At 43.2% G+C, this 25776-nt stretch overlaps 1 protein-coding gene across 2 annotated transcripts in view; it reads left to right on the forward strand.

The window, feature by feature from the left end:
• UNC5C (unc-5 netrin receptor C) overlaps positions 1 to 25776 on the forward strand; it is a 242255-nt gene that overhangs the window by 209853 nt on the left and 6626 nt on the right. The window contains exons 8-15 of one of the 2 annotated variants that reach the window (XM_079306931.1): positions 2316 to 2372; positions 3816 to 4007; positions 5241 to 5585; positions 8475 to 8562; positions 17620 to 17788; positions 19579 to 19812; positions 24715 to 24864; positions 25100 to 25264. In XM_079306931.1, coding sequence (XP_079163057.1) covers positions 2316 to 2372; positions 3816 to 4007; positions 5241 to 5585; positions 8475 to 8562; positions 17620 to 17788; positions 19579 to 19812; positions 24715 to 24864; positions 25100 to 25264 — 1400 coding nt within the window. The remainder of the gene's footprint in view (positions 1 to 2315; positions 2373 to 3815; positions 4008 to 5240; positions 5586 to 8474; positions 8563 to 17619; positions 17789 to 19578; positions 19813 to 24714; positions 24865 to 25099; positions 25265 to 25776) is intronic. The other variant, XM_079306932.1, reaches the window with a different exon arrangement.

Here is a 25776-nt window from a genome sequence, read left to right on the forward strand (position 1 = left end):
AATCTGTGGAAACTTGTGAGCCACAAATATGTGTTTGTGACCAACAGGGTCTGTGGAGGGGTTGCAATGAGGTACATTTATTTTAGAATATTTGAGGATCGTGCTTGTTTACTTTGCTGAAAAAGCTTGAATCTGGATTTCCATTCTCCTATGAGGAAAGACTGCTCTCAGTAACATCACAGCTAATCCAGGTGGTTCCATATTTTGTGCCTGTTGAGTGGCAGTTCCTGGATCCCTTCAGATGTGGCAGGAGTGATGCACAACCTTGAACACAAGGCTGAGCACCTCAGATGCAATGTGAGGAGGGAGGAATAGCCTCTTCAGCTCTGCACAGGTGAGCTGAAGCTCCATGGGTGATGCTGAGCCAGGGGATGTGGGCTGCTCCATTCCATCTCCCCTGAGATGTGCTGGGGCAAGGAGTGCAAGGAGACATCCTCAGCTTTCCTAGTGGATTTGAGTACAAGGCAAAAAATCATTCAGAGATGCATCCAGCCTAAACTCCACTTTGTCCCTGGGCCTTTAAGTTCCTTCTACCTGCATCTTGGTCTCTCCAGAGACATCTTGCCAAAGGAAATACTGGGCATAAGGCTAGAGCTGAAATTTATGTTTACCAAATTATGAGCCTCCACACTCATTTGGGGAGCAATTGGGAGTAACAAGGGTACTGTAAATTCATGCCCAGACTTACTGAGCACTCACTCAAGCCCTCAGACTTTCACAGCCAATACCTCAAGTACACCAGTAGAAGGAGAAGGCAGTTATTAACAAAAGATTGAGTATGCATGTTGAGAGAGTATCCATAGGTGGACTTGCCTCATAGAGTCAAGGAAATGAATGTAAGAACATAATATTTCTGTAACACTGCTAGGGCTGGAATCCTTGCTGTGAAGTAAAGCTTAAAACAGAGATTACAGGCAGGACAATTTGTGCCATGATGCCCCAGAAAGAAAACCATCATCATCAAAAATCAGCCAGTTTTGCTCTGGTATTTTAGGTAAGGTAGAATTTCTGCAGTAGTTAATGTCCAGAAATTTTGGAAGGAAGTATGTCTATGCCTGTGACTGGGATAGACTGTCTTCATTAACAAAAAATACAACCAAGCAGCAAGAGCTAGTGGAGCACAACAGATGCTCAGCACCCAAAGTCAGCGATTCTGTGAGCTGGGGATTATTATTCTGGTCTGCCTGTAATGTGGTCCTGTGCATTAGGCACACACCAGGAGTGCATTTTCCAGTTTTGTCTCACCTGCAGGGACTCCCCAGCTGTCTGAGCTCCTTGCAGTGTGATCAAAGAGGAGGGGGTGAAATTCCTGCAGAATTTAAGGGAAGGTGATGGAGGAGAGGTACCTTCTTTCTTACACTGGCTCTAATCCCATCCCAGGTGGGATTGCTCTGCTTAGTTGGATTTGTCATTTACCTTTCCAGCAGGATGGGTCTTGGAGCACTTCACTCATTTGCCACATGGGAGATGCTTAGTGAGCTCACAGGATTCATGTGTGAACTAAGCAGCTCCAGTGTGCTGTGGGGACTGCAGAAGGAAAAGACAAAGGAAATTATATATCTTCTTCATCCACCCTGAAATAAAGCTGTAAATTGTGTTATTATTTTGTCAATATATGGTGCTTGCAAAGATTTCATATAAATAATGTTCTGACCCCAGGGACCTTATTGATTTTATAATGATTTCAAAGAGAAACCACTCAGTTTGTTGTTTGCTGACAAATTCTTTACTCCCTAAGGAATTCCTATTGAACTTGTATTAAGGACAGGATAAAATAATTCCAGGGAAATACAGAGAGAGGGCTTTGTGCATAGACTGCACCACAAATCAGTATTTAACCTCTGACCAGTGACAACAGGTCTCCTTTAGCTCTATTAGATCAACAGCAAGCTATTATAATTAAATATAAAAACTGTTTAGAGCCTCACCGAACATGTCCTGGGAATTAAAGCATATGGCAGGGATAAGGATAAAAAGACTTTCCATATGCTAATGACCCTAGATGTCTGAAATAAATTAGATCCATTACAGTTTATGCTCAATAAAAGAAAGACTTTAAGCACTCCAAAGTTAGTGACTCGAGACCGATTTTGGCTTAGAAATTCAATCTGCCTGCTTATTAATTCTTAGTAAGGCTCTGGAGGAGACAAGGGATGCAAAATCATAATTCTGTGCTGTATCAGAATTTTAAAGTGCCATCAGTTTCTTTTCCTTCTTTTCCTTTTTTTTTTAATTAAACTATTTTTCATGCTTCATTTTTTTGTTCTCCTCATTTGATTTTGTTCCCATTTTTGTTTAATTTCTTTCTTTTTAAGGTTTCATTTATCCTATTTCAACTGAACAAAGAACCCAGAATGAATATGGATTTTCTTGTAAGTTTAATGTTTGATTTTATGTTCCTGGATGCTAATTTGATGCTGTTCCTTGGGTCAGGCTTTATTGTTAGGCAAGCTCAGTGTGACTAGGCAAAAAAAGGACCTATTCAGCAGGGTAAGTGCTTGCTTGACAGCAGGCACAGTGCTTTGCAGCAGACACAGGATTACAAGGGCCCTTGTGCACGAGGGAAATGGGAGAAGAATGCTGCCTCAGAGACAGAAACTGAGAGAATGAGCCATCTTCTCATTAAAATTCCCTCAGCAACTGGAAGGAGTGTGGTAGAAGGGTAACTTGTCTTTGAGCCGGAACTCAAGAGCTCTGCTTCCTGAACTGCTGGGTTAAAAATGGGATGCTTCAAGTTTGGTAAATTGAAGGTCTGGTAGCCCAGAGCTGTTGGAGATTGATCAGTCCCTTTCTGCATCTGCCAGCTTTCACCTCTGCAGCTGGAGGGCAGCTTGGCTTAAATGGCTAAAAGAGATAAAATAAAAGTGATTTCACATGTTTCAAACCAACAAAAATGGGGTACTAAAAGAGTCTGATTTGTTTTAGCACTTCCTTTTTTCATTAGGCTATTTCTAAAAATGGGATTCTTCACTCTATAGAAATACATCAATTTTTGAACACGTATTCAGACCTTTTGGGAAAAAAATGTCTGGTGGATAATGATGCTAGAGATTAACTTGGAATTGGTCCTGAAGATATGGTATAAGCAGCTAGTAGAAATATCATAGCCATTTCCTCACAAGACAGATATAATAAATTTTGGTTCCTTTTGGTAAATTGCCACATTTTTTCTTGTGCTTACTTCAGCTTTTATCTTAATATGTATGTGTTAATGATACTGATGAGATTCATGCTTCATTCTCTGGTTTACTAATTTACTAGTTTATATTTTTGAAGGCAAACAGATGGAAGGGAGTAATAAGAGGTTACATTTCAAAAGAAACCCAAACCAATCAAAAATAAGTCCCGACATTCCAGGTATTCCATAGAAAATGGAATTTTTTGATTCTTTTACTTCTTTTAAAGTAAAAACAAGGCTTCTGAAGTTTAAAAATCCACGTTTTTGGTATCAGATGAACTTCTAAATACCAATATTACGACATGATGTTACTAAGACATACTATCTCATTTCATAGGGTGAATTTGGTTCATATGACTAAGTCCATAACATGTTTTGCTTGGTAGCTCATAGCCTGAGTATTAGATAGATGGACAAGTGGATAGGGAAAAAGTTAGAACACAAGTTAGAGAGAAATCAAGGGTTGTTTTCCATCAAAAGGGCATAGACCTGCTATATGGTGTTGGAAATGGATTTTAAATTAGCCCATAAAAAAAGGCAGTAAATATCTGCAGGAAACAAGAATAGTAAGAATGTGGTTTCTTGAAAGTCCCTGTAAGGAGGGCATTTCTGAGGTTGCCGGGCTCTCTCCCTGCAGCTGCTCCCGACTCGGATGACGTTGCTCTCTACGTGGGGATCGTCATCGCCGTGATCGTGTGCCTGGCCATTTCCGTGGCCGTGGCGCTGTTCGTCTACCGCAAGAACCACCGCGACTTTGAGTCGGATATCATCGACTCCTCGGCGCTCAACGGGGGCTTCCAGCCCGTCAACATCAAGGCTGCGAGGCAGGGTGAGTTGGCATTGCACTCCATTCTGGCCAACTCAGGGAGGTGCTACCAGGTTGTGGTCTCTCGGGATGGGTGCCTGTTGACACTTGATAAAGAGGAGAAAGATGGCGTTCATCTGTTTCTGATCGCCAAGTGCTCAAAACCCATGGTGGTGTTTTTGAGCTGTGCTCAAGAGTATAAAGCAGGTGAATTTAACTTCTGAAGAGAGAGCATGGATGTGAGAGTGAAACGCAGACAATTTTATGTTAATAAAATGAAGTCCAGCTCAACTTGATAGAAACAATGGAGACAGGATGCATCACAGGAATGATTCTACAGTAATTCTATCACATCTCCCTCTCCCTTATTTCACTAATAGCTTTTTCTCCTATGCCCTGTCTCCAATGGTGTAAATAGTAGTTTGAGAAGTACTGTGCTTTTAATAGAAGATGCATTATATATATATATATATATATATATATATATATATAATAGAAGAAGTTGTGATAGAACATCATTTAATAATGAATATTTTTATTGCTGGTGCATAACAGCTTGATTTTTTTTTTTCCTCACTTCATTGGTCAGAAAAGAGCACTCTAAAGGTAGTGCTGACTTTATCAAAGCACCTATTTAGGCTGAAGAGTTCCTATTTATTCCCAATAGCTACATTGTAAAAGTTAAGATGACAAGAGAGTTGTCACATGTAAGATTAGCAGAAGTGTTTTCTTTGCTGGAGAAACTTTTAAAACAAATCTTAGAAAAGTGTGATGCAGGTATTAATCCCCAACTGCAGGGAGTCATGGGAATGATGACTTCATAGCCTCGTTGCATCTTTTATTTCAGGAATGCTGTCATTAGCCCAGTTAGATAAATTGGTTAATGATTGTCACACAGTGTTTAGGAAGGGGTTCTTCATTAAAACTAGATCTACTGAGTGATGAAAACATCTTGCCCTGAAGCTAAGCGTGTCATATTTGAAATCTGAGTGCAGCCTGGAAAAATGCTCCCAGTGAAAACTCTTCAGAGGAGAAATAGGCTGTAATTTTTTACAGCAACCAGATTCCAAAGCAGCTGGGGCAATACGAACCCTGGGAGTTTGCTGGAGAGATTCATGGAAATGGAGATGAAGGTTCAGGGACTTTGTCTGTGTTTGGAATGAAAGACAAAATCAGATGCCAACCCAAATTGTTGCTCAGAATGAAGTAATCAGAACAGAGAAATAATAGAGTTCTTTCTTCTCCTCTCCACTGCAGACCTCCTGGCAGTGCCACCAGACCTCACTTCTGCTGCAGCCATGTACAGGGGTCCCGTGTACGCCTTGCATGATGTCTCTGATAAAATCCCAATGACCAACTCTCCAATCCTGGACCCGCTCCCCAACTTGAAGATCAAGGTTTATAACACCTCAGGTGCAGTCACTCCCCAGGATGACCTCTCTGACTTCTCCTCCAAGCTGTCCCCACAGATCACACAGTCTCTGCTGGAGAATGAGACCCTGAACATGAAGAACCAGAGCCTTGCTCGGCAGACTGACCCATCATGCACAGCATTTGGGACCTTCAACTCCTTAGGAGGCCACCTAGTAATTCCCAGCTCAGGTAAGTGCTAGCCATGCTGCCTTAAAAGTGCAATTGTTTTGTGGGTTTGAGTGGTGTTAGCTTGTTTTTATATAGGGAAAGAAAATCTATATGTGGGACTCTGCCTTTTCTTTGATCAAAACAAATAGATGGGGTTTTTTTCCCCCCTTCATTTGCATCTACTAAAGTACTTTGAATATTTTCTACCTAAAGTCCTGGACACCTTTTAAACATGGGTTTGAGGAAGACTTGGGCCCCTCACAGGAGCACCAATTTTAGAAGTTGCAGCTGAGGGAGCTGGGGTTGTGTAGCCTGGAAAAAAGGAGGCTGAGAGTGAACCTTATCCCTTTCTACAACTGCCTGAAATGGGGCTGCAACAGGGTGGGGTCTCTTCTCCCAAGTAATACATAGGAATGTGATCACAGGTGGAGACTGTGATGTGTTAATGACTGGACTCAATTAGAGGTCTCTTCCAACCTAAATAATTCTCTGATTCTAAACAGAATATTGTAGGGCTCTTAGCCACTCTCTGAGACATGCAAGGAAGGCTTCAGAGTTCCCTGTGGGAAGTCAAATTCAGCATCACCTTTTTCTTTCATGCAGTTCTAGGAAAGGGACTTCAATACAGCAAGCCTCTATTTTGTCATTGCACTAAAAGAGAACAAACTAATTTAGAAACAAATTGGTTTCTCCACATCCAATTCATTGCAGACCATGTGCTATTGAAGTAGGACAACAAAACACTATTTTTTGGAGGCTTTTTACCTGTATTTGTTGTTGACTTCCTTTTCAACTAGGAAAGAGAGGGACTGAGGATTGAGGGCCTGTTGATATAATGCAGTGTGCTGCTCAATCTTTCTCATACAGCACAAAGTCAGGATTTTAGGCTCCTTCAGGCCACCCTGACACCAGCAGGCAATTTCAGAGCATCCAGGAGTTCTTGGGCAGCCTTGGCAGAGCTCAGGTCTTTCAAACAGATTTTTTGGCAGAGCCATGCTGCTGCTTAGTTCCTACATGAAGTGTTGATGTTCTTTCTGAGGAAGTTCAGCACCTAGATGTTCCTGTGGGTTTAGCATGATACTGCAGAGCAGCATTAATATCTAAAGTGAAAATAAATCAAACACATAAAGCATTTGACGTGAGGAATATGCAGGGTATACAGTAGTCAGGAACACACCTGCCCAGTTTCACTGGAACTCTGAACCCAGGTAGGACCACAGTACATGTGAGACTGCAGCTCACAGCTTGGCCATTTTACAGCAAATGCCTTCACCAAGGTGATAGTGCCTGTGCCTTTGCTGGATAAATTTATTTTTTGTTGATGCTATGGAAGATGCAAAAAGGTGGCCCAGGACCTGGGTGGATTGGTCCTTCCAGGATGCAATCCCACATTGCCCATGAAGCTGCCAAAATTGCTTGGACCCATAGCCCTGCTGAGCTCCTGTCTAATGAGAAGCAAAAATATCTATTAAATTTAAGTGAAAGCTGAATTGCTTCAATAAATCTGGTGCTGACTGACGAGCATTGTTGAAAATTTGTGCTATACAATCTTGGATTTCACATTTTTCTAAGTAGCAGCTGAAGATAGATATTGATATTCAGTTTTCATATGCCACAGTGGTGCACATTATCAGCAAAGCCTATTAGTCACTGTTAATTCACGTATATTAATATCAATTTGTAAAGAAAAAAACATTTGAGGCTGTAATCCCTTCAAAATGATTAAAGTAATGATTCTGTAAAATAAAATAATCTGTCTGCTGCTACTTTGTATGCCTCTGTGCTGCTTCTAGATGTATGTCTTCCTCAAGATATGATCAAAGCCCTTAATTTGCAGTACACCTGCAAGCATGCACAGGTTAGGTTGTAACAGGCTTGTAAAGACACAAGTGCCAGAAGACATCTGTGGAAAATACTTTCCTAGCTACCCCTCTACTTCAAAGCTAAGTATGTACCTGTACACCAACACATGGAAGGTGTCCAGTTCAACCAAACTGTGTATGCTCAAAAAGAGAGGCAGAGCCATGCAAGGTGTCTAAAAGGGTCTCTAGTGTAAACACATATATCTAAATAATCTTCCTCTAGGTTTGTTTAAATCTTTGTGGTAACAGTTGCCTGCAAATCCTTTCCACTGATCTCCAGCTAATCTGCATCTACAAAGGGAGCTGGCTGTGTCCAGCAGAGTGAAACAGCCAGTTTGTGGGCTGTGTTTGTGGTGTAGAGACAAGACATCTCTTAAATGGAAGTAATGGAAGAATAGTGTTTATTATTCGAGTGTGCAGTGAATCATTACTGAAAAGGACATCGAGCATATTTGCACACACTTTTTTCAAGGTTGGATACCCCAGTTGAGCCACTTTACAGGACTAGGTACTTTCAAAAACTAAGCCCAGTTTTATCTCCCTGGCAGCCCAGGAACTGAGTGCATTAAAAGACAGGATGCCAGACACAGAAGCCATCTTTCAGGAAACAACCAGTTCTTCCTGGGACAGTGCTCCATTGCTTTTCTTTCCTGATCTTAATTAAGTAAGAATTGCCTAGGGAGAGATGTCCCATTGCAGCTGTTGGAAATTTTAGTCAGAGTTGTTTGTTTTTCCATCATTTTACAAGGTAAGCAACAGCGTAACCATCTGTCTGCTCTTTAAATAAAATGAAAAGGAATAAAATCCTCCACTCCTGTTTGTCAGTGCAGAGGAGAAAGAACAGACAGCTGGACACTGAAGACACCAGGGTTACAGTAAATGCTCTTTCTCCCATCTTGCTGAGGTCATTTACAGATTTTCAGCCATGAGGGTGGCTGAAAATCTGGCATTGCAGGCTTCATCATCTGCCTCTCCTGTCACTCCTCTTCACAGACCCATTCACCTCTTTTTTCTCCATCTTATCTTTTGTGTCTCTTCTGTTCTGCAGGAGTAAGTTTGCTGATCCCAGCGGGAGCCGTTCCACAAGGGAGAGTCTATGAAATGTATCTGACAGTTCACAGGAAGGAGAACATGAGGTAAAAACAACTGCCTTTATTTCCTTGTGCATTAGTAGAGGGGGGAAATGTAGTAACTGAAACCTGTGGTAATAATGCTTATGTAAAGCCTAAGCATTGAAGCTATTTGCTGACTTGGAGGGTAAACACAAGCAAAGCTGCAAAACCAGCTCAGGCATTTGCTTTCCTAACCAAGTGCTGCACTCTGCAGCAAGCCCTCAGGCCAGGGGGATGCTGAATTGTAGAGGAGCAAAGAAAATATGCCAGCATGAGTTTGTGCAGCAGAGAAGGTGTGAAGTAACCTCTTGATAAAGATCTGTGCTGCAAAGGAGAAGAGAGCAAAGGAGAAAGGTGATAAATCAGCTCAGTGGAAGGGCAGGTGCCTGAGCAGCTGACTTGGAAAATCTCCCCTCCTGTTTGAATGAAGGTGAATTTTTATTTTACCTTTCATGGGCTTGGCTAGTCCATGCAGAGGATGGAGCCAAAGTTTTTGGTGTCCTCCACCTCCTTGCTGCTTAGCCCCAGACACCTCATGCCAAGGACACCCAGAGCTGATGCTGGGATAACCACTGCTGTCTTCTGTTACTGAATGTGTTGCCAATTCATATTCTAGATCTTAATGTCTACTTGCATGTGAACTGGCAGCTTTGAAATTAAAAAAAAAATTGTTTACCAAAAGGCCAAGATACCATTTGCAAACCCTGATGAAGAGAAAGGTGAGATCTTAGGCTGCAGAATGGACTTGTGCACAAAGGCAGAATGGCAAATGCGAAGCTGAGGTAGTCATTACACAGTACTTTGCCTCTTTCTCTTCCTCATAGCTGGATATGTTTTTTGGCTCAGCCTCTTAATAGCTTTTATTATGTGCTAAGCCACAGCTGTTTATACACTGTGTGATATTGAACACTATTCTTCAGCTTGGTAGTCTTTCACCCAAGCTAAAATAATCTGCTTAAAGAAAAATTAAGTAATCCTTCCACCCACCCTTTTGCATACATTATTCATCAGCTTCTCTTTGAAAATAGCTAATTGTAGCAACAGAAAAAATGCCTCTGTTCATAGCTAGTATTGATTATATTCCTATTACTTTTGGCTGTGAAAGAGGTTTACAAACAATACTGAACAAAGACTTCTGAAGAAGAAAAAAAAAATCGGATTACATTCTCTGGTATTCAGTTACACAGAAGGATAGGTTAACCTGTGTTTAGAAGAGAATGGCTGGAGATGTGCTGCCTGTCAAGCTGAGCAAGTATGCCAAAGGATACCTGCAGAAGTAAACAGAGTGGTGTAATAATAAACAATAAACAGAATAATAATAAACAGAATCTTCACTTACAATGAAGATTTTAGAAGTGATTTCTTACCCTGGGAGAGGAGAGCAGAGCAGTCTGCCTTGGGATAGCAGTGCTCATCTTATTGTGGTGGCAGTCACTTTCTGGGTGCAGAGTCCAGCTGCTTATTTGATTTGTGGCAGTGTTTCAGAAAGCACACCAGGCTCTTCATGCTCTTGGAAAGCAGCTTCTTCTGGGACATTTAAGATGGACCTCACTGGGTGTTGTCTGTGTGTTCTGATCCCTCAGAACTGAATGTTGACCTGCCCCTTTGCCAGGTGCCAAGGAGCAGAAGTGGGTGGGTGGAACCCAGCAGGGCTGGTTACCAGACACTTCATTCTGTAGCAAAGCCACAGCTCAGGCAAAGCTTCTTTTTCTGACTGCATGGGCCACAGATGTTGCTTCATATAATTGGAGTCATATGGGTACCACAAGTTGCTGTGGGTGTAATTATTTTTTAAATCAGCTACTGCACTCTTGCAGCACTCTAGCAGAGAATGATAGTCCCCAGTAAGGACTAGCTGCAGACATTTGCTTTCATGACCAGGCAGCAACTGCAGTGTGTTCAACAAACCCTGTGAGACCCTGTATTTATTTTCATGAGCTCTGTGCAAATGTGTATGGGTTGAAAAGTCCTGTTATGTGTTGATGCTGTTCGGAAGGGGACACAGAGGAAATTATAAAATTCATGTTATTATCAGAAATGAAGGCAGTGTCTTGTCCTTGATATTACAGCTAGCTCTGAGGTGGGAATGTGGTCTCCACAATGCTACCCTAGTAGCACCAGAGCAGCAACAGAGAGGGTCACCACCCCAGCACACATTTCTCCAGCAACTTAAGATCTAGCTCACACTTTGTAGAACTGTGAAACAACTTCTGAACAGTCAAGCTAAAACAGAAAATATCTCTTAGACACCTGCAAATTCACCTTTTCTTTTCCTTCCATTGTTTTCATGATGAGATTCCCCAGTTAGTATCTGAAAGCTGTACAGAAATTTGAGAGGCTTCACAACCCAGTAATATCACTCTTTGTGTTGCCTGGCAGATTGATTAGGAGAGCTTTCTGAGACAGTCTGTTTATTCCATTTCATATCCATCAAAGTATGTGAGAGCAGGAGGGTCACCCTACAAGCATTATCCTTTGGCAGTGGACTGGGGTTCTGATAGTTTGCAGTAAACACTACTTGGATTTGTTTCCTCCAGGTGTGTCAGTGTACTCATGGCACAGTGGGGTTTCTATTTACTGGACTGATGCTCCAGGAGAGTGTTATCCCTGCTCCTGTCCTTCAAGCTCACCCTCATTCTTCCTGTCATTTGGGGCAAGGAGGATGGCAGGCAGCTCCCAGGCTCTGATTCCTGGCTGGTGTGCTGACCTTATGAAGAAATCCACATCCTTTATGAAGCAGCTACAGTGGGGAAAATTATATGTGGGTGTGTGTTTGTACACATGCAAATACATATATACATATATGCATATATGTATGTGTAACTGAAAAAATGACAACCCTATGAGAATATTTCACAGCCATCAGACAGGTTTCTGTCTTGAAGCTCAGTCCTTTTCAGTGGTGATGAGATGCTCCCTCCCTTAGTCTGGGGAAGCATCACCAACTCTGAGATTTGCAAGGAGTCCCTTCTTGAGCAGTGGTTTCATCTGTAAAATCAGCACATTATGTTGGCCAGTACCTGGCAAGAGCCTGTTCCCATGAGCAGCTACGAGAGCCTGAGTCTTGCAGATTAAGTAATTTATTTAATTGATCTGTAATTTAATCCTAAGGATTAAATAGCATGAGTATAAACCTCCAGCTTCCAGGATTTGCTTGACTGCCTCGGGTTAAAAACCTAATCTTGCTGTGAGCTAAATTAGCAGAGCTGTATTTCCTTCAGAAACATCTGGCAGTGGTCAGTGCTAGATGGGGCCTGGGTCTTGATGGACCACTGGTTTTATCTTGTGTGGCAGTTCCCGTGTTCCTGTGTGAACCCCTGCTGGGCTCACACAGCTTTAGCTGGAGCTGCTCTTGCATGCTCTAATCAGAGGCAGGAACTGCACAAAACAGACACAGCTCTGTGAAGGACAGTCCTGCATAATCCATCACACAGGAGGTGTTCCTAATGAGAGCAGAGGTCACTGTGGCAACAAAATCTGACAACTGAAGAACAGAGCAAGCAATGCTCCTGAAGGTCTTGATGGAAGACACACATAAATGTGCAAATTTCAAATTAGCTACCTTTAAAGAAAAAGGGTTTGTATCAATGGATTTGTAATGTATGCACAGAGTTTAATATAAAGTCAAGCATCCGATCAATGATTGTGATCCAAGGAGCAATGTTGCATTTTCACCAGTAAACCTTAAGCTTAGTGATGTGAAATAAAAGAAATTGAAGTTTTCCATATTTCATTTCTCCACCTTCCTTATCTCAGGTGCATAAACAAAATTACTTTGCAACTCCAGAAGACAATTTCTTGAAGTGCCAGTCACTATAATTGAAAAATTCAACATGCAGAAGACCAGAGCATGAGCAAAAGGGGAGAGCAAACTTCTCAGAGTACTTCTCTTCTGAAAATAGACTGTCAGAAAAAAAACAGGGTCTGTCAAGAATATTAAGTTTGAAACTTAAGAACACATACTAAAAAAAATAGCCCCAACAATGAAAGGAGAAATAAAATATCTTCCCTCTAACTTTTAGCTAAGCTGTGTAGAAGGGTTGCCATCTGTTGCTATGTGATAGCCATTCCTCTCTCCCTGCTCCATCCTGTGCTTCCTGAGCTGCTGGGATTGCCTGGAGCACAGGGGCAGGGAGAACAGTGTAGTCCCACTGAGGAGCAGAGATTTATCTAGTGGTGCTCACATCTGCTGTCTGACAGCTACCTTAATGAATATGGTCTGGCTTATTATAGGGAGACTGCTTCAAATGAGTAATCCCATTAAACACACAAATTTGATTGTGAAGGGACCAGATATGGTGAATAAAAGTTTGTTTGCTTTTAAATATAAGTTGACTGTTCTTGATAATCTCTGAGGGATGGGAAAACATCTAAAAATATCTGAAGACCTTTCAGTTACTGTTAGTGCCTTTTAATAGAAACACTAAGCAGTGAGTTGAATTTTAGTCTCAGATCTCTGTAAAACAAAGGCATTTCTTTGTTTTTGGAGTTATACAGCTGAGTGCCCAGTCTCCTCTACAAAGTTATGCTGAGACTCCTGCAAGCCTAAAGTGAAAGCCATGTTGATGGGGGTTTTTGTGGGGAGTTGGGTTTGGGGTTCTTTTTTGGATAACAGCCTAAAAGATAGCCCACAGTTTTGATCATTTCTGCTCATAGGTTTATATGCTCTATAAACTCCCCTGTGTCTCTGTGCTGGATGTCCCACATTCTATAACATAAATTTCAATGTTGGTCACAACATCTCAGCTCCTCTAGGCTGAGATCCTGGCTTTGCTGCTGCATCTCCTGTTTCAGGAGAAGGAATAAAATTGCCTGTAATGAGTGACTACACAATAACTGTCTTCAGGAGAATTTGTTTACTAATTCCATGAATTACTGTTGGTTGATGCTTTGAAGAAGAACGATTAATATCCCTTGTATAATGTATCTTGTCTACTGCATCTGTTTCTATTCTCATTAGCTATACTAAGGCATAATCCTTTTGTTTTAAAATGGAAATTGAAAACAGTGAGAAGCGAGAAAAGATTTGTTGGGAGATTTTTGTTCCATTTTCCTGTCACTTTCCATAGGGCACCTCTCTGCTGTCTGTGCCAGTGTGTTGTTTGGCCTCAATCCTCTGGGAATTTCAGGTGTTTATTTCAGAGATCTTGTGGTGGTCCCTAAACACACTGCTGCTACCTGCAGTCATGTTAGAGCTGGGAAGGGAATATCACTGTGATGTGCTCTGACATGCCTTGTCCCCTACAACACCAGAAATCAGATTTGTTTTTTGTCACTAGGCACCTTACATGCTGTGTTGCAGCAAGCTCACCTGAAATTTTGTTCACTTGTATTGTTTTCTCTGTTACTATGTAACTCCTTGGAACTTGTTTTGCTCCAGCCTGAGCGACTATACAATTAATAAGATTTTATTTCCTACTCATATTTTTACCATCTCTAGAATTCTGCCATTGTTCTCTGGTTTTTACTGTTACTTGCAGTGATTCCTTATTAATTGTTGCCTGTAAATGTAATGACTGTTTCCCACATTATGAATAGAAATCCTGGTCTCACAGTAGTCAGAGAGAGTTTAACAGTGATAGTGACCCACTTCACACCACTAGAGAACTTCTCTGCAACTCATCACATCTCAGTTTTTAAGGTTTATCTGCATGAGGTGGATGTTGGAGAGTCACTAGGAACCACAAGTGTTCAGTAATTTTGAGGTGCCAGTCTCTGATGTGTGCCTGGTTGTGAATTTAGGAATGTAAAGTCAAGCATCCCCACAACTGGCCCATTTTTCCTGCTCTTCATTAATCAGACTGTTCTCTGTTATAAATACTCAGGTCAGAACCATGCATATCTCATCCACTTGGCAATAAATAGAAGATCTTCTAAGTCTGGTGGCAAAGATGCTGTTTATGGACATGGGGAAAAAATATTAAGCCTTGGTAATTTTAGTATGTTCTTTGTATCCCTGCATTCAGCTCCCATCTCATTTCCTCACTCTGCAGTCTGCAACACATCCTGACTTGGCGTTCTGCATAATTTTTTTGTTCTTGTTCTAATCAGCTATAAAATGTTGCAGTGCAGAATCATGACCAGAGTCCTAAAATCTTACAGTTAAAAAAAATTTGGCACAAAGCAGTGACTAAACTTAACTTAACTTTACTTGGAGACAACTTCGGACTGTATGATTTATCAGTACCATATTATTTTAATGACCTTTTGGGGTTTTTGACTGCAGGCATCAGTGCTTGTTAATTTTAACTCATTTTTCACCTAAAAGGCACCATGTTATTTTTTTTAAGGCAATCATGATATATTTACTGCTGCATTCTTTTTGACTGCTTGTTCTGTAAATCAGTCCAAAAATCTATGATAATTTGTATTTTCTTTCTTTTCTTTTTCATGGGTCAGTACTTTTAGATGAAGTTATGTTAAATAGATGATTATATCTGATCATGTCTGCTTTACATACATGTATTACAATTTTGAGAGATCTTCCTCATAAGATACTATTTATTGAAATTTCTTGAATTAAACCATAGGAGAGTGTTCAAGTATCCATCAGCTCCCAAGGCTGATGACCATTAAAGAACACTGACACACTCTGAGTGCTGTTTAAGCTTCTTGTTCCTTCTTATGAAAAAAAAAAAAACAATGTAAATGGATCAGAAAAAGAAGGAATGTTATAGTGAAATGCTGTCCAATTATTATTCAGTCTGGCCTTGCAAAAAAAGCACTACCTCATCTTCTTAATCTGAATCCAATGATTCTGTGCAGTATGCAAGAGGAGCTGGACTTGGTACTCTGTCTGCTACTGTTTCATTTATTTTGTGTATTGTGTGTATTGTTTGTTAGGCTAAAATAGCTGGCACAATACATGATAGCTGTCCAGATTGTTATACTTTACATTTTTTTTGAAAAACATCTATATCACAGCTGTTTGTTTCCAGTCCATGGATTTTCAGAAACAATTGTTAAGTCATTTAGTAAACTCATCAGTTAATTTCCACAGATGCGTATCATCTGGATTTACTGATTTGCATAGATTTAAGGTTTTCAATGCAGACCCATTTTTCTCTCAAATGTTACAAAAACCTACACATTTGTGCCAACAAGGGGTAATTTTCAAAAGTACCTCATTCCATTTTGAAAAAGGATTTCTCAAAAGTTTTTATTTCATTCTGTGAAATTAATGTGATAGGCAGGGAGAATTAAGGTGGACAAAATTAGATTATTCCTATGGACATATATATGCAGTAACCAGAGTAGGTGTGATAAATTTGATATCATAATAGCTTCTGTCCTGATTTGGCCTCCTTGAAAATGTTATCTAAGATTACCTGCTCTGCTTTTCATTGATGTGGCCTGTGAGCAGTTTTGGGTAACACAATCTAAGAAAGACATTAACCTATTAGAAAGCATCCAAAGGAAGGCAGTGAAGATGGTGAAGGGTCTTGAAGGGAAGCCCTGTGGAGATTGGCTGAGGTCACTGCATCTGTTCAACCTGGAGCAAAGGAGACTGAGGACAGACCTCAGTGCAGAAATAACTTCCTCTTGAGGGGAAGAGAAGGAACAGTTACTGATTTTTTCTCTGTGGTGACAGTGACAGGACCTGAGGGAATAGCCTGAAGCTGTGTCAGGGCAGGTTTAGGTTGGATATTAGGAAAAGGTTCTTCACCCAGAGGGTGGCTGGGCACTGGAACAGCTCCCCAGGGCAGTGGTCACAGCACCAGCCTGGCAGAGTTCAAGCAGTGTTTGGACAATGCTCTCAGGCACAGGGTGTGACTCTTGGGGATAATCCTGTGCTGGGCCAGGAGATGGACTCAATGATCCTTGTGGGTCCTTTCCAATCAGGATATTGTATGATTCTGTGATTACAGCTGTGGTTTTTTTGGTTTTGTTTTTTTTTTTTTTTTTTTTTTCTTCTGGTAAAGACAAAGACTTGCAGGAAAAAAAAGCAGCAATATTGTCTCAACTAATGTGTTTAAGTCTGATGCAGATGTACTTGTATTTGTAAATTCAGCATGGGGCTGAACCTCAGCCAGAGCAGAGCACGTTTGGTCCTGTGGGCAGATCAGGATTGTAAGTGCAGATCACACTGAATGCTTTTAATCTCCCACTTGCTGGTTTCTGGATCATGAATTTGTCCTCTATTATTTAGGGAGGCAGTTGATGAGGCACATTCAGCTGTATTTGTCATACACCAGATGTCAGGATAGTTAAAGTCACTCATGCTTCCTCTTGTTTCAAGCTCCTCAGCAGTTGGTCTGGGATGGTTTGCACTTGCACACATGTGCACACACACACATGCACACACACTATCATTTTCAAAGTAGAATATATGTTATGTATCTTAAATATTCATGTGATTTCCCATAACACCAACTCCTAGTGACTGGCAGCAAGCACACTGGATAATACCTGTGTTTTTAGCTGAACAGCTCAGGGTGATCACAAGAGATCCTGGGCTTTACAAGTGTATTTTACCCTTGCACTATTCCTTACCATCCCTTCACCCTTTCTCCCTCACCAGCAGTGACACTTGGTCCCTGCAGGCATATTTGCAATGGCCATTCTAGTGTATCTGAATGCCTTTTAAGTAAAATGGAGTATCAGGGGTTTGGTGATGATTCAGAACTCAAACTGTACAGTGTCTTTCTCTCTTTGTCAGTTTTCTCTGTCCTGACAGTAAATAATTCTCACAAGTGGTGCCTACAAGAGCCACCATTCATTTTTTGTGTGTTACTGAACAACTGCCAAATGCAGCAGTGACCACATTTTAGCAGTGAATGAAATGAAACCCCTGCATAGCATCTGCAAGGATCCTTCAGAGTGGAGTGTACTCTGCAAATATGGCCTGTAATTTGCTGACACCTAAACCTGCATTTTGACACGAGTGATATTTGGCACAAAAACAAGCAAAAAAAAGGAAATAAATATGGATTTGGAAAAAAATGGAGGAAAAACAAAACCCACCAATTTTTTGTTTTTTATTCTACAGGAAGGATTTTATTTTTGTTTTTACACGCCCAAATGAACCTTTTCCTCTTTTTCAACTCACTTAAGGTGTCCATGTTTCTGTCTCCTCTCCAGGCCACCAGTAGAAGACAGCCAGACCCTGCTGACCCCCGTGGTGAGCTGTGGCCCCCCAGGAGCCCTGCTGACCCGGCCCGTGGTGCTGACCATGCACCACTGTGCAGAGCCCAACACAGAGGACTGGCAGATCCAGCTGAAGCACCAGGCTGCCCAGGGACCCTGGGAGGTGAGGCTGCAGGGCTCCAGCCTGGGTGCTGCTGCAGGCAGGGCTCTCTGCTACTCCTGTACTTGCCTTTCTCATGGATGCCTGTATTTTGGGGGTTCCATGTGGGGCACATGCCTGCTACAGCCAGGAAGGAGTGTCCTTCCCTAGGAGATGTCCAAGCTGCCACATGTCCATGCAGAGATCTGTCTTGGGGCACTTTGGCACCTCCTAGTACTAGCAGATTTGCGTGGTGGGAGCCTGAGGTGGTTCTTTGCCAGAGTATAGCAGGAGAATGTCCCAAGGCAGTGTGACAAAAGAATCTTCCCACTATAACTGGAGCATGAAGTGATGCTTTCTGCAAGGCTGGGCCATCCTGACAGAGCCCTCCTCTCCAGCCCTGTGCTCCTAGGTCCCTGCTGCCACCATTTTGGTCTCATAATTAATTTGGCAAGGGTACTTTCTCCTGCTGGTAAGTTTTAATAAGGTCAGGGTGGCTTCTGAAGGCAGTTGGGCTGACAGCAGCAGACATGCCATGTCCAGCATTGTCTTCAAAAGCCTCTTGTGGCACCAGCTCTTCCTCCTGCAGGGAGGGAGGGTGCAGCACAACTCAGCTCTGTCTCACCAGCTAATCTGCACCCCACAGCCCCACCCGTGGCACCACACCTGTTCCTTATTTGTGTCTGTGTGCTACTGGCACCTCTTCATTTCCCCTATCCTCCTCCTGCCCTAGGCAGAGATTGCTCTGCCAGCCCTGCACACACCCTGCTGTGTGTGCAGCATCCGTGGGGCCCTGGCCATCCTGTCATCCCTTCTTCCTCCTGTCAGTTCTGGAGCCGCTCCTCCAAGCTGAGCCTCACACACACACTCATGCACAGCCCTGCAGCATCACTGGGGGCAGCACCTCCTGCCAGAGCCATGGAGCAGCACCTTGCCCTCCTTGTGCCACCACTGCAAACGTGGCAGGTTTGCCTCTCCTGAGACTAAGGGAGCCAAACATAATGCCTAATGCCAGCTGAGCCCACTCTTCCCAGCTGCCAGGTGTGTGGGTTGTGCAGCAGAGCTGCAGGCAGCAGGGATAAAGTGGACAGGTTGTGCTGAGCACTGTAGTGGCTTTGCAAGAGGTGGCTGTCACCCGTGCTGATGTTTCCCTTCTGCTCCCTCTCAGAGCACCTCGTGTTGTGTGCAGGATGTTACACACAGGGTTGAATGGAGAAATTAGCAGGGGAGCTGTTTCCCTGCACGCCCAGGGTGGGGAGGTCATCTGCATTCTGGCAGTATTTTTTTTCCTCATGCTGCAGTCTCATCAGAGAGGATTATTCTGAGGAAGCAGCAGGTGATATTTCATATAGATGTGGTATTTGGCCGTCACAGAGGTTATTTCCTTCCTTGAGTTTTTATAACTCCTTATTGTCGTGCTTAGGAGGTGAAGGGCAGTTATTTATTCAGCATGCCTGAGACTACTGATGCTAAATCATGGTCACCAAATGATTAGTTCTGCAATATCTCTTTCAGTAAAGTCTTGGTGATATTTTCATTATTTGCCTAACTCTGCCCAGGGCTTTAAAAGCAGGAGTGCTTTTAAAGGGGGAGTTTTCAACTTCCAACATCATCACCAGCACCCCAGAGAAAGCTGCTCCCTGTGCCTGCACAGGAGAAAAGCAGGAAGCAGGACTTTTAGACCTTGATTAATCTAAGGGGCAAACAGCAAGCACTTTCTGCATCATTCAGGCTTGAAAGGGGCAGTGCTGCCTGAGAGGAGAGTAGCTCTGGGGGGGGGTCACATGCTGTAACTTGGCCTCTTTCTCTCTTAGGATGTGGTGGTGGTCGGAGAGGAAAACTTCACTACCCCGTGCTATATCCAGCTGGATCCAGAGGCCTGCCACATCCTGACAGAAACCCTCAGCACCTATGCCTTGGTGGGACAGTCCATCACCAAGGCAGCAGCCAAGCGTCTCAAGCTGGCCATCTTTGGGCCGCTGTCCTGCTCTTCCCTGGAGTACAGCATCCGGGTCTACTGCCTCGATGATACGCAGGATGCTCTTAAGGTGCTTCTTGGTCTCTTGCTTGCTCTCCCTCTCCCTCCCCAGTTGTCACAGGACTGCAGTCATAGCAGAGTCTGGACCCTCTCTCCATGTATTCATGCTCCCTGGGTTATTTTTCTGATTAGAAGAAGGGCTTGACAGCAAGCTGCTGTTTCACAGTTTAACCCTCACACACTTTGCATAGGGATCTCACACTATTTTCCACCCACCAGTCTTTTTTCCTTTGTTTACCTGTATCATATCCTGAATCCTAAGGTTTTTGCATTATTAAAAGGCCATAAGGTACACGGGGCTTCATTCGTTATTCATGTATTTTTAATGCTAAGTGCCAGCTCCCCAGAGATGGGGAAACATATAAATGCTTCTTTGTAAATAGTTGATAATGATAAAAGAAGCTGCTGGCCCGTTAATCACTGCCTGCTTTCATCCTGCTTTATTACACCTCTTCGCGTGCAGCTTTTTGTGTTGGGAATTCGCAACTGGAATAAACCAAAGCTGCTGCTGTCCCTAACTGGATACCCTTACTCTCCCTGCATAATCCACACAAACACACAGTGCATGCAGATGAGCAGAGAGGTAACCACCCTTGCTATTTCTCTTTATAAATACCTGTGTTTATACAGAAGATATCTATAATAGATGCACTCATGAAATAGCTCCAACTGCACAGCTGAGTTTATTAAAAGGTGGGTTTTCCTTTAGCTGTAGGTATTGCAACCTCACTTCTTTGCAGCTAAGTGATTTCAAAGCCTGACTAAGCAGAGTCTTGCTGCTGCTGTGCATGCCTTTGTTTCCCGAGCCCTAGGTGGGAGTTATTGCGATTTAATTCAAGTGAACTGGCTGGGGCATGTTTGTGTTTTTCAGAATGGTGACTTCCATCACTGAGAGCAGCACACTTGCCTGTCCTCCCTGATACTGTCTGATATTGCCTACCTAGGCTTTACTGAGGGGGTGCTCTTGTATGTGTAAGAAAGACAACAAAGTGTAGGGGTTGAAGCAGGCACATGGTGACTTCAGCCTGGTTTTGTCCTCTGGGAGTGTGGTCTCTGTCACTGCATTGGTGTAACCAGCCTTTTAGAAACAATTATTTTCCCTTTTGTTTTTCCTATCATAAAAAAATAAAAAGAAAAAAATAATTGAAAAAGATCTTTCATAGCAATCAAGCTTCAAAGGTCTTGATGGTTTTATGCCTGTGCTGCATAATACAATTTTCCGTGGGTTTGACAAGGCCTGAGGTAATAATAACTGAGTTGGAGGGGCCTTGGCCAGCCAGCTAATGCAGTCAGAGCTGAGGAATCTAATTAGGAATTACTCAGGAGCTGTTGGTCTGTTTCTAATAGACTGTAGGGAGAGTTGCGTGGTAAAGTTAATCCAATTCAGTGCAAGAGCAGAAGGGATCAGGAAAGGCACACAGGGGAACTATCCTTCACCTGAGAAGCTGCAGCCAAAACCTGGGAGGGCAGCAGGTCAGTCCTTGGGATCCTGCTGCAGTTACATCCCAAAGTGAGACTGCAGTTTAGTGAGGAAAGGTGAGCAAAGTCAGGAGGCCACCTTCCCCCTCAGTCCCTACCGCTTTTTTATGTCAGGTTCATGCATTTTAGTTTCCTTTCTCTTTGGCATGTCTATCCCAAAACTGGGGGGCATCAATGGGGTTCAAGATCCAGCTGGCTGGTGGTTTGCCAGAGGACAAGCACATCTACTTGCTGGCCACAGACCCTTATGAATGTATGAGCTGCACTTTGGAAGTGTAAGGTCTGGGGAAGGAGAAGATTGAGGAAAAAGAAGCCTAGACCAGCTGTAGGTGAGTAAAACAGGTGTAGATGGAAGGGCTGGCTATGGACCAGTGGGTATAGGCAGGCATGTAAAAAGTGGTACATACAAACCAGCGTGCACTTAACATCCCACAGCTAAACAGTGCTGTGTAGACTCAATATATGACTATTTAGATAGGAGAAAAAAGGGTTGGGGTATTTGGCACTGCTTTCACAGCAGCTGGTACTGCAGCAGCCCCTGCCGTGCTGGGAGGTCATCCTTGGCACTGCTGCACTGCCAGAGGGAAGGCATTCACTGGGCAATTACCACTGGGTGTGGGGACAAGGCATGCAGACAGGGCTGGGCCAGAAAATCCTGGGGTTTAGAGGTATTTTGGAGAGGAAAGAAAAGTTGTAAGCAGCAGGTGAAGCACAGCTGCAACATCTCCATATCTTGAGGCTGGTTGCTCTGGGCAAAGCACAGCAAGAGTTGGGAAGAGCAATATTCCCACATTGCATTGCCTGAGTTTTGGAAGAGCCTTTGTAGGGGATTGTGTGTATTTTTTAATAGCAACCAAATGCATTCTGTTATTATTTACAACTAGGAAAGAGTGTGCCATATGCTGAATGTGTTTTAACAGCCACCAAAGGAAGACAAGTAGTTGCAGTATAAAGCACAGTGCAGTGTTTATCCAGCAGACTTTTTCCTCTCATCATGCAGAGTAAGCACTTGCAGCTGAGCTGCCAGCACCCACAGTACAGTAGGGAAGTGCAATGATTTGCCATCAATAAGGGCTCAGTTACTGTGGGAGCAGCTCCCAGCCGTGGAGCAGCATGGGCTCAGTGCTGATCACACATACAGCATCCTCTGCCCCACAGGGTCCTGAGCCACCTGGGTGGGATGCTCACAAAAATGCTTTTTGGGCAAGGATGAGAGGAGTTGTGACCTTGAGCACTGGCCTCTTTTTTTAAGGCTAATTTTTGCATTTTGAAGGGGATGTCCAAGGTTAAAAAAATTAAAAAAAAAAAAAAAAGAAAGAAAAAGAAAGTAATAATAAGATAAAGAAATCCCTGTGCTTTGCTTTCTTTATTGACGTGTGGCTTTGAGATTGAGGTATGTGACCTGTGTGTGGCAGCGTGGCAGGGGCTGAGCAGTCAGATACATGAAAACAGCTGCCTCCCACACTGGGACATGTGAAGGACTTCAGCTGTAGCAGGGTGACCTCTCTTGTGCTGCGCAGTAGCTGTCTTCAAGAAAAAAAACACCCCAAAATGGGCACAATAGGCCTGTGATCTTCACTCTGTTATTTAATGTGTATTTTTCCTTTTATTGAAGAAAGGCACAATTTGGACTGAACACTGTTGTTTGCTTTAACAAGGAGGCCCAGGTTGTGGCTGTTCTGGTGTCAAGGTGATGGAGTGATGCCTTACACAGCTCCCTCTCCTAGGAAACAACTCCTGCCTTGCAAGAGTGGGCAGGGTGACCACAGCCACCCCAGCATGGGGCAAGCAATATGCAGCTCAGGTTTTGGCTCAGGAGGACACACAGGTGCCAGCCAGCAGGATAAGCACTGCTCTGAAAAATAAGCTGTATGGCAGGAACCAGCCAACGTGTTTGAAGGGCTATGCAAGCCATGACTTCAAATTAATTCTGAATTAATTAGCTAAATGGCATGGGAGAAGCACAGGCTGCTTAGCATCCTCCAGTTAGAGCATGTGAAAGGGCTGCAGTGGCCCAGAGTGGCTACCAGAAGTGGGATCTTGAAACTAGACCCACAGATCTGGTGGGTGGGATGGTGCAGCATCAAGCTGCAGTTTCCCCTATGGTAGTGCAGCGCCCAGAGCAGGTGCAGCACAGGCAGGAGCAGTTTCTCAGCACCCCTGCCCTGCATGCCTGAGAGGTGGCATCTGAAATTAGCTCACACAGATCCACAAGTCATCTGGACCTTCCAGGGAGGTAATTGGAACATAATGAAGATCTATAGTAATCAGATAATTACTATCGATTGCTCTTTAGACATCTTGATGAAGTAATTAGGTGGCACTGGAAAGAAGCTGGAACTGATTCATTGACATAACCTTAACCTGAAAGGTTTCCTGATTTTGTTTCTTTTCCTCTAATGGCCAATAAAAGAACATTGTTTTAGTTTCAGGGTCTGCCAGATGCTTTTCTTACATGCTTACTACCTCCCTTAATGTGGTCAGGAGTAGCTTAGCTAAAATGGGGGCTCCTTTATTTGGGCTGGAGCAGAATCCCAGTTTTGTGTGCCCCTGTATTCCTTGAGCATCTCCACTGTGTGTGATTGTCTTTGGCCACATGAGACTGCTTGGCTGGTTGACTCTTTTAGTTAAACGTGACTGAGAGTGTCTATGTTGGTTTCTAATGGGGCTCATGGAGGTGCCTTTATACTTGCTTCTTCCATGTGGTCCACAATTAGGCTGTTTGTAGCAAACATTCCACTGTGGTTTTATTAATTACAAGTTTATGTTTAGATTCATAAAATGACCAGACTTGCTAGCTTTTAATCACATGATCAATATTTCAGTGGTCCTGAGCCTGTGTATTTGTTTGAACAAAATGCTCCATCCCTGTGTCTTGTGCTGTTTCTATGCCATCCTGCTGGACAGTGTCAGGGTAGGTATTTGTTATCTCCTGTGGAGATTCCTCCTGCTCTGTCACAGGGCACTTCCTCAGGAGGCCATGAGCTGACAGACTAGTGGTATGCACAGGTCCCATGTCAGCAGAACCTGCAGAAACTAGAGTTTCCAAAAACAAGATAGTAAGACTACCATTAGATGTCCAGTTTGATGAGCAATGGAGATTGATCTGTTCTGTACTCAAACAGTGACTGCATGCAAAGTCTTTTTATTCCATTTCATAGTATAGAATCGAGCTTCTGCTTGTATGTGGGATAGCACTGTGTCTCCCACAGGAGAGGTGCCTGCATCCTTGCTGGGCTGCTGCAGGATGAAGGAGGTAATCAGATCAACTAATGCAGTCCCATTTTACAGGGACACACAGTTCTGTGTACTTTTTAAAATTTGTATTATACAGGTTACAGCATCTACAGCACAGAATCTTGAGGACTCAGGAGGCCAGTGTGCTGACCTGATGAAACCTGACCACTTTCTTCTTTTTATCTCAATACTACAGGAGGTCCTGCAGCTTGAGCAGCAGATGGGGGGGCAGCTTTTGGAAGAGCCTAAAGCTTTGCATTTCAAGGGAAGCACCCACAACCTCCGTCTGTCCATCCATGACATTGCCCATTCTCTCTGGAAGAGCAAGCTGCTGGCTAAATACCAGGTGAGCATAACAAAACATGCACATTGAATGCTAGCACTGAGGCTTAAAGAAATACTTACACACACAGTGTTTAAAAAATACCAGTAGTTAAGCTATAGTTCCATGGATGTTTTTTTTCTCTGGACCATTTGCAGTCACATTAGCACGGATCCAGCAGTCTCTGGTCACACTGCATCTATGCCTTGGTCCCACATTCCCCCCTGACTGACTCTGCCTATTTGCTTTTCTCCTGCAGGAAATTCCCTTTTACCACATCTGGAGTGGATGTCAGAGGAACCTGCACTGCACCTTCACACTGGAAAGGTTCAGTCTGAATACCCAGGAGCTGGTGTGCAAACTGTGTGTGCGGCAGGTCGAAGGAGAAGGACAGATCTTCCAGCTCAACTGCTCTGTCTCAGAGGTAATTTACATTTGTGTACCTTCTATCCAACTGCAGGAACATGGGATGGCTAAGAAGGTAAAACCTTTCCCATTGCTACCTCTTTAGTGCTTCCCATTTTGCTCCTGACTGCTGATATGGACATAAAGAATAGATTAAGTTGTTGCTTTGTCTCTCCTCTTGCAATTTTCCTTAGTTTCTCTCATCTGGAAGGAAGCATCCCTCCTTCAAGGGTGGGAGGAGAGTAGCTTTTGTCTCTCTACTAGTGCTGCCTTTCTGGGTCTATGTGGAGAAGCACTTTGCCTACCATGCCTACAACATCTCGTGAAGCTTTTATGGTCCTGTTTCCATGGCAGTCCATGAGACCCTTCATGCCTGACAATTCCCTGGAGAAAGAGAAAAGAGAATAGGAACATGTCAGTGCTATGTGTTCCATGAGCCACTCCCCTCTGATCCCATATAATAGCTGCTGTGCAGTAGGAAATATCAGATGGTACGGTTGCAGTGAACTTTTCTCCTCATATTTTGCTACT

The sequence above is a fragment of the Erithacus rubecula genome (assembly GCF_903797595.1).
Source record: "Erithacus rubecula genome assembly, chromosome: 5".
NCBI classification, from domain to species: domain Eukaryota; kingdom Metazoa; phylum Chordata; class Aves; order Passeriformes; family Muscicapidae; genus Erithacus; species Erithacus rubecula.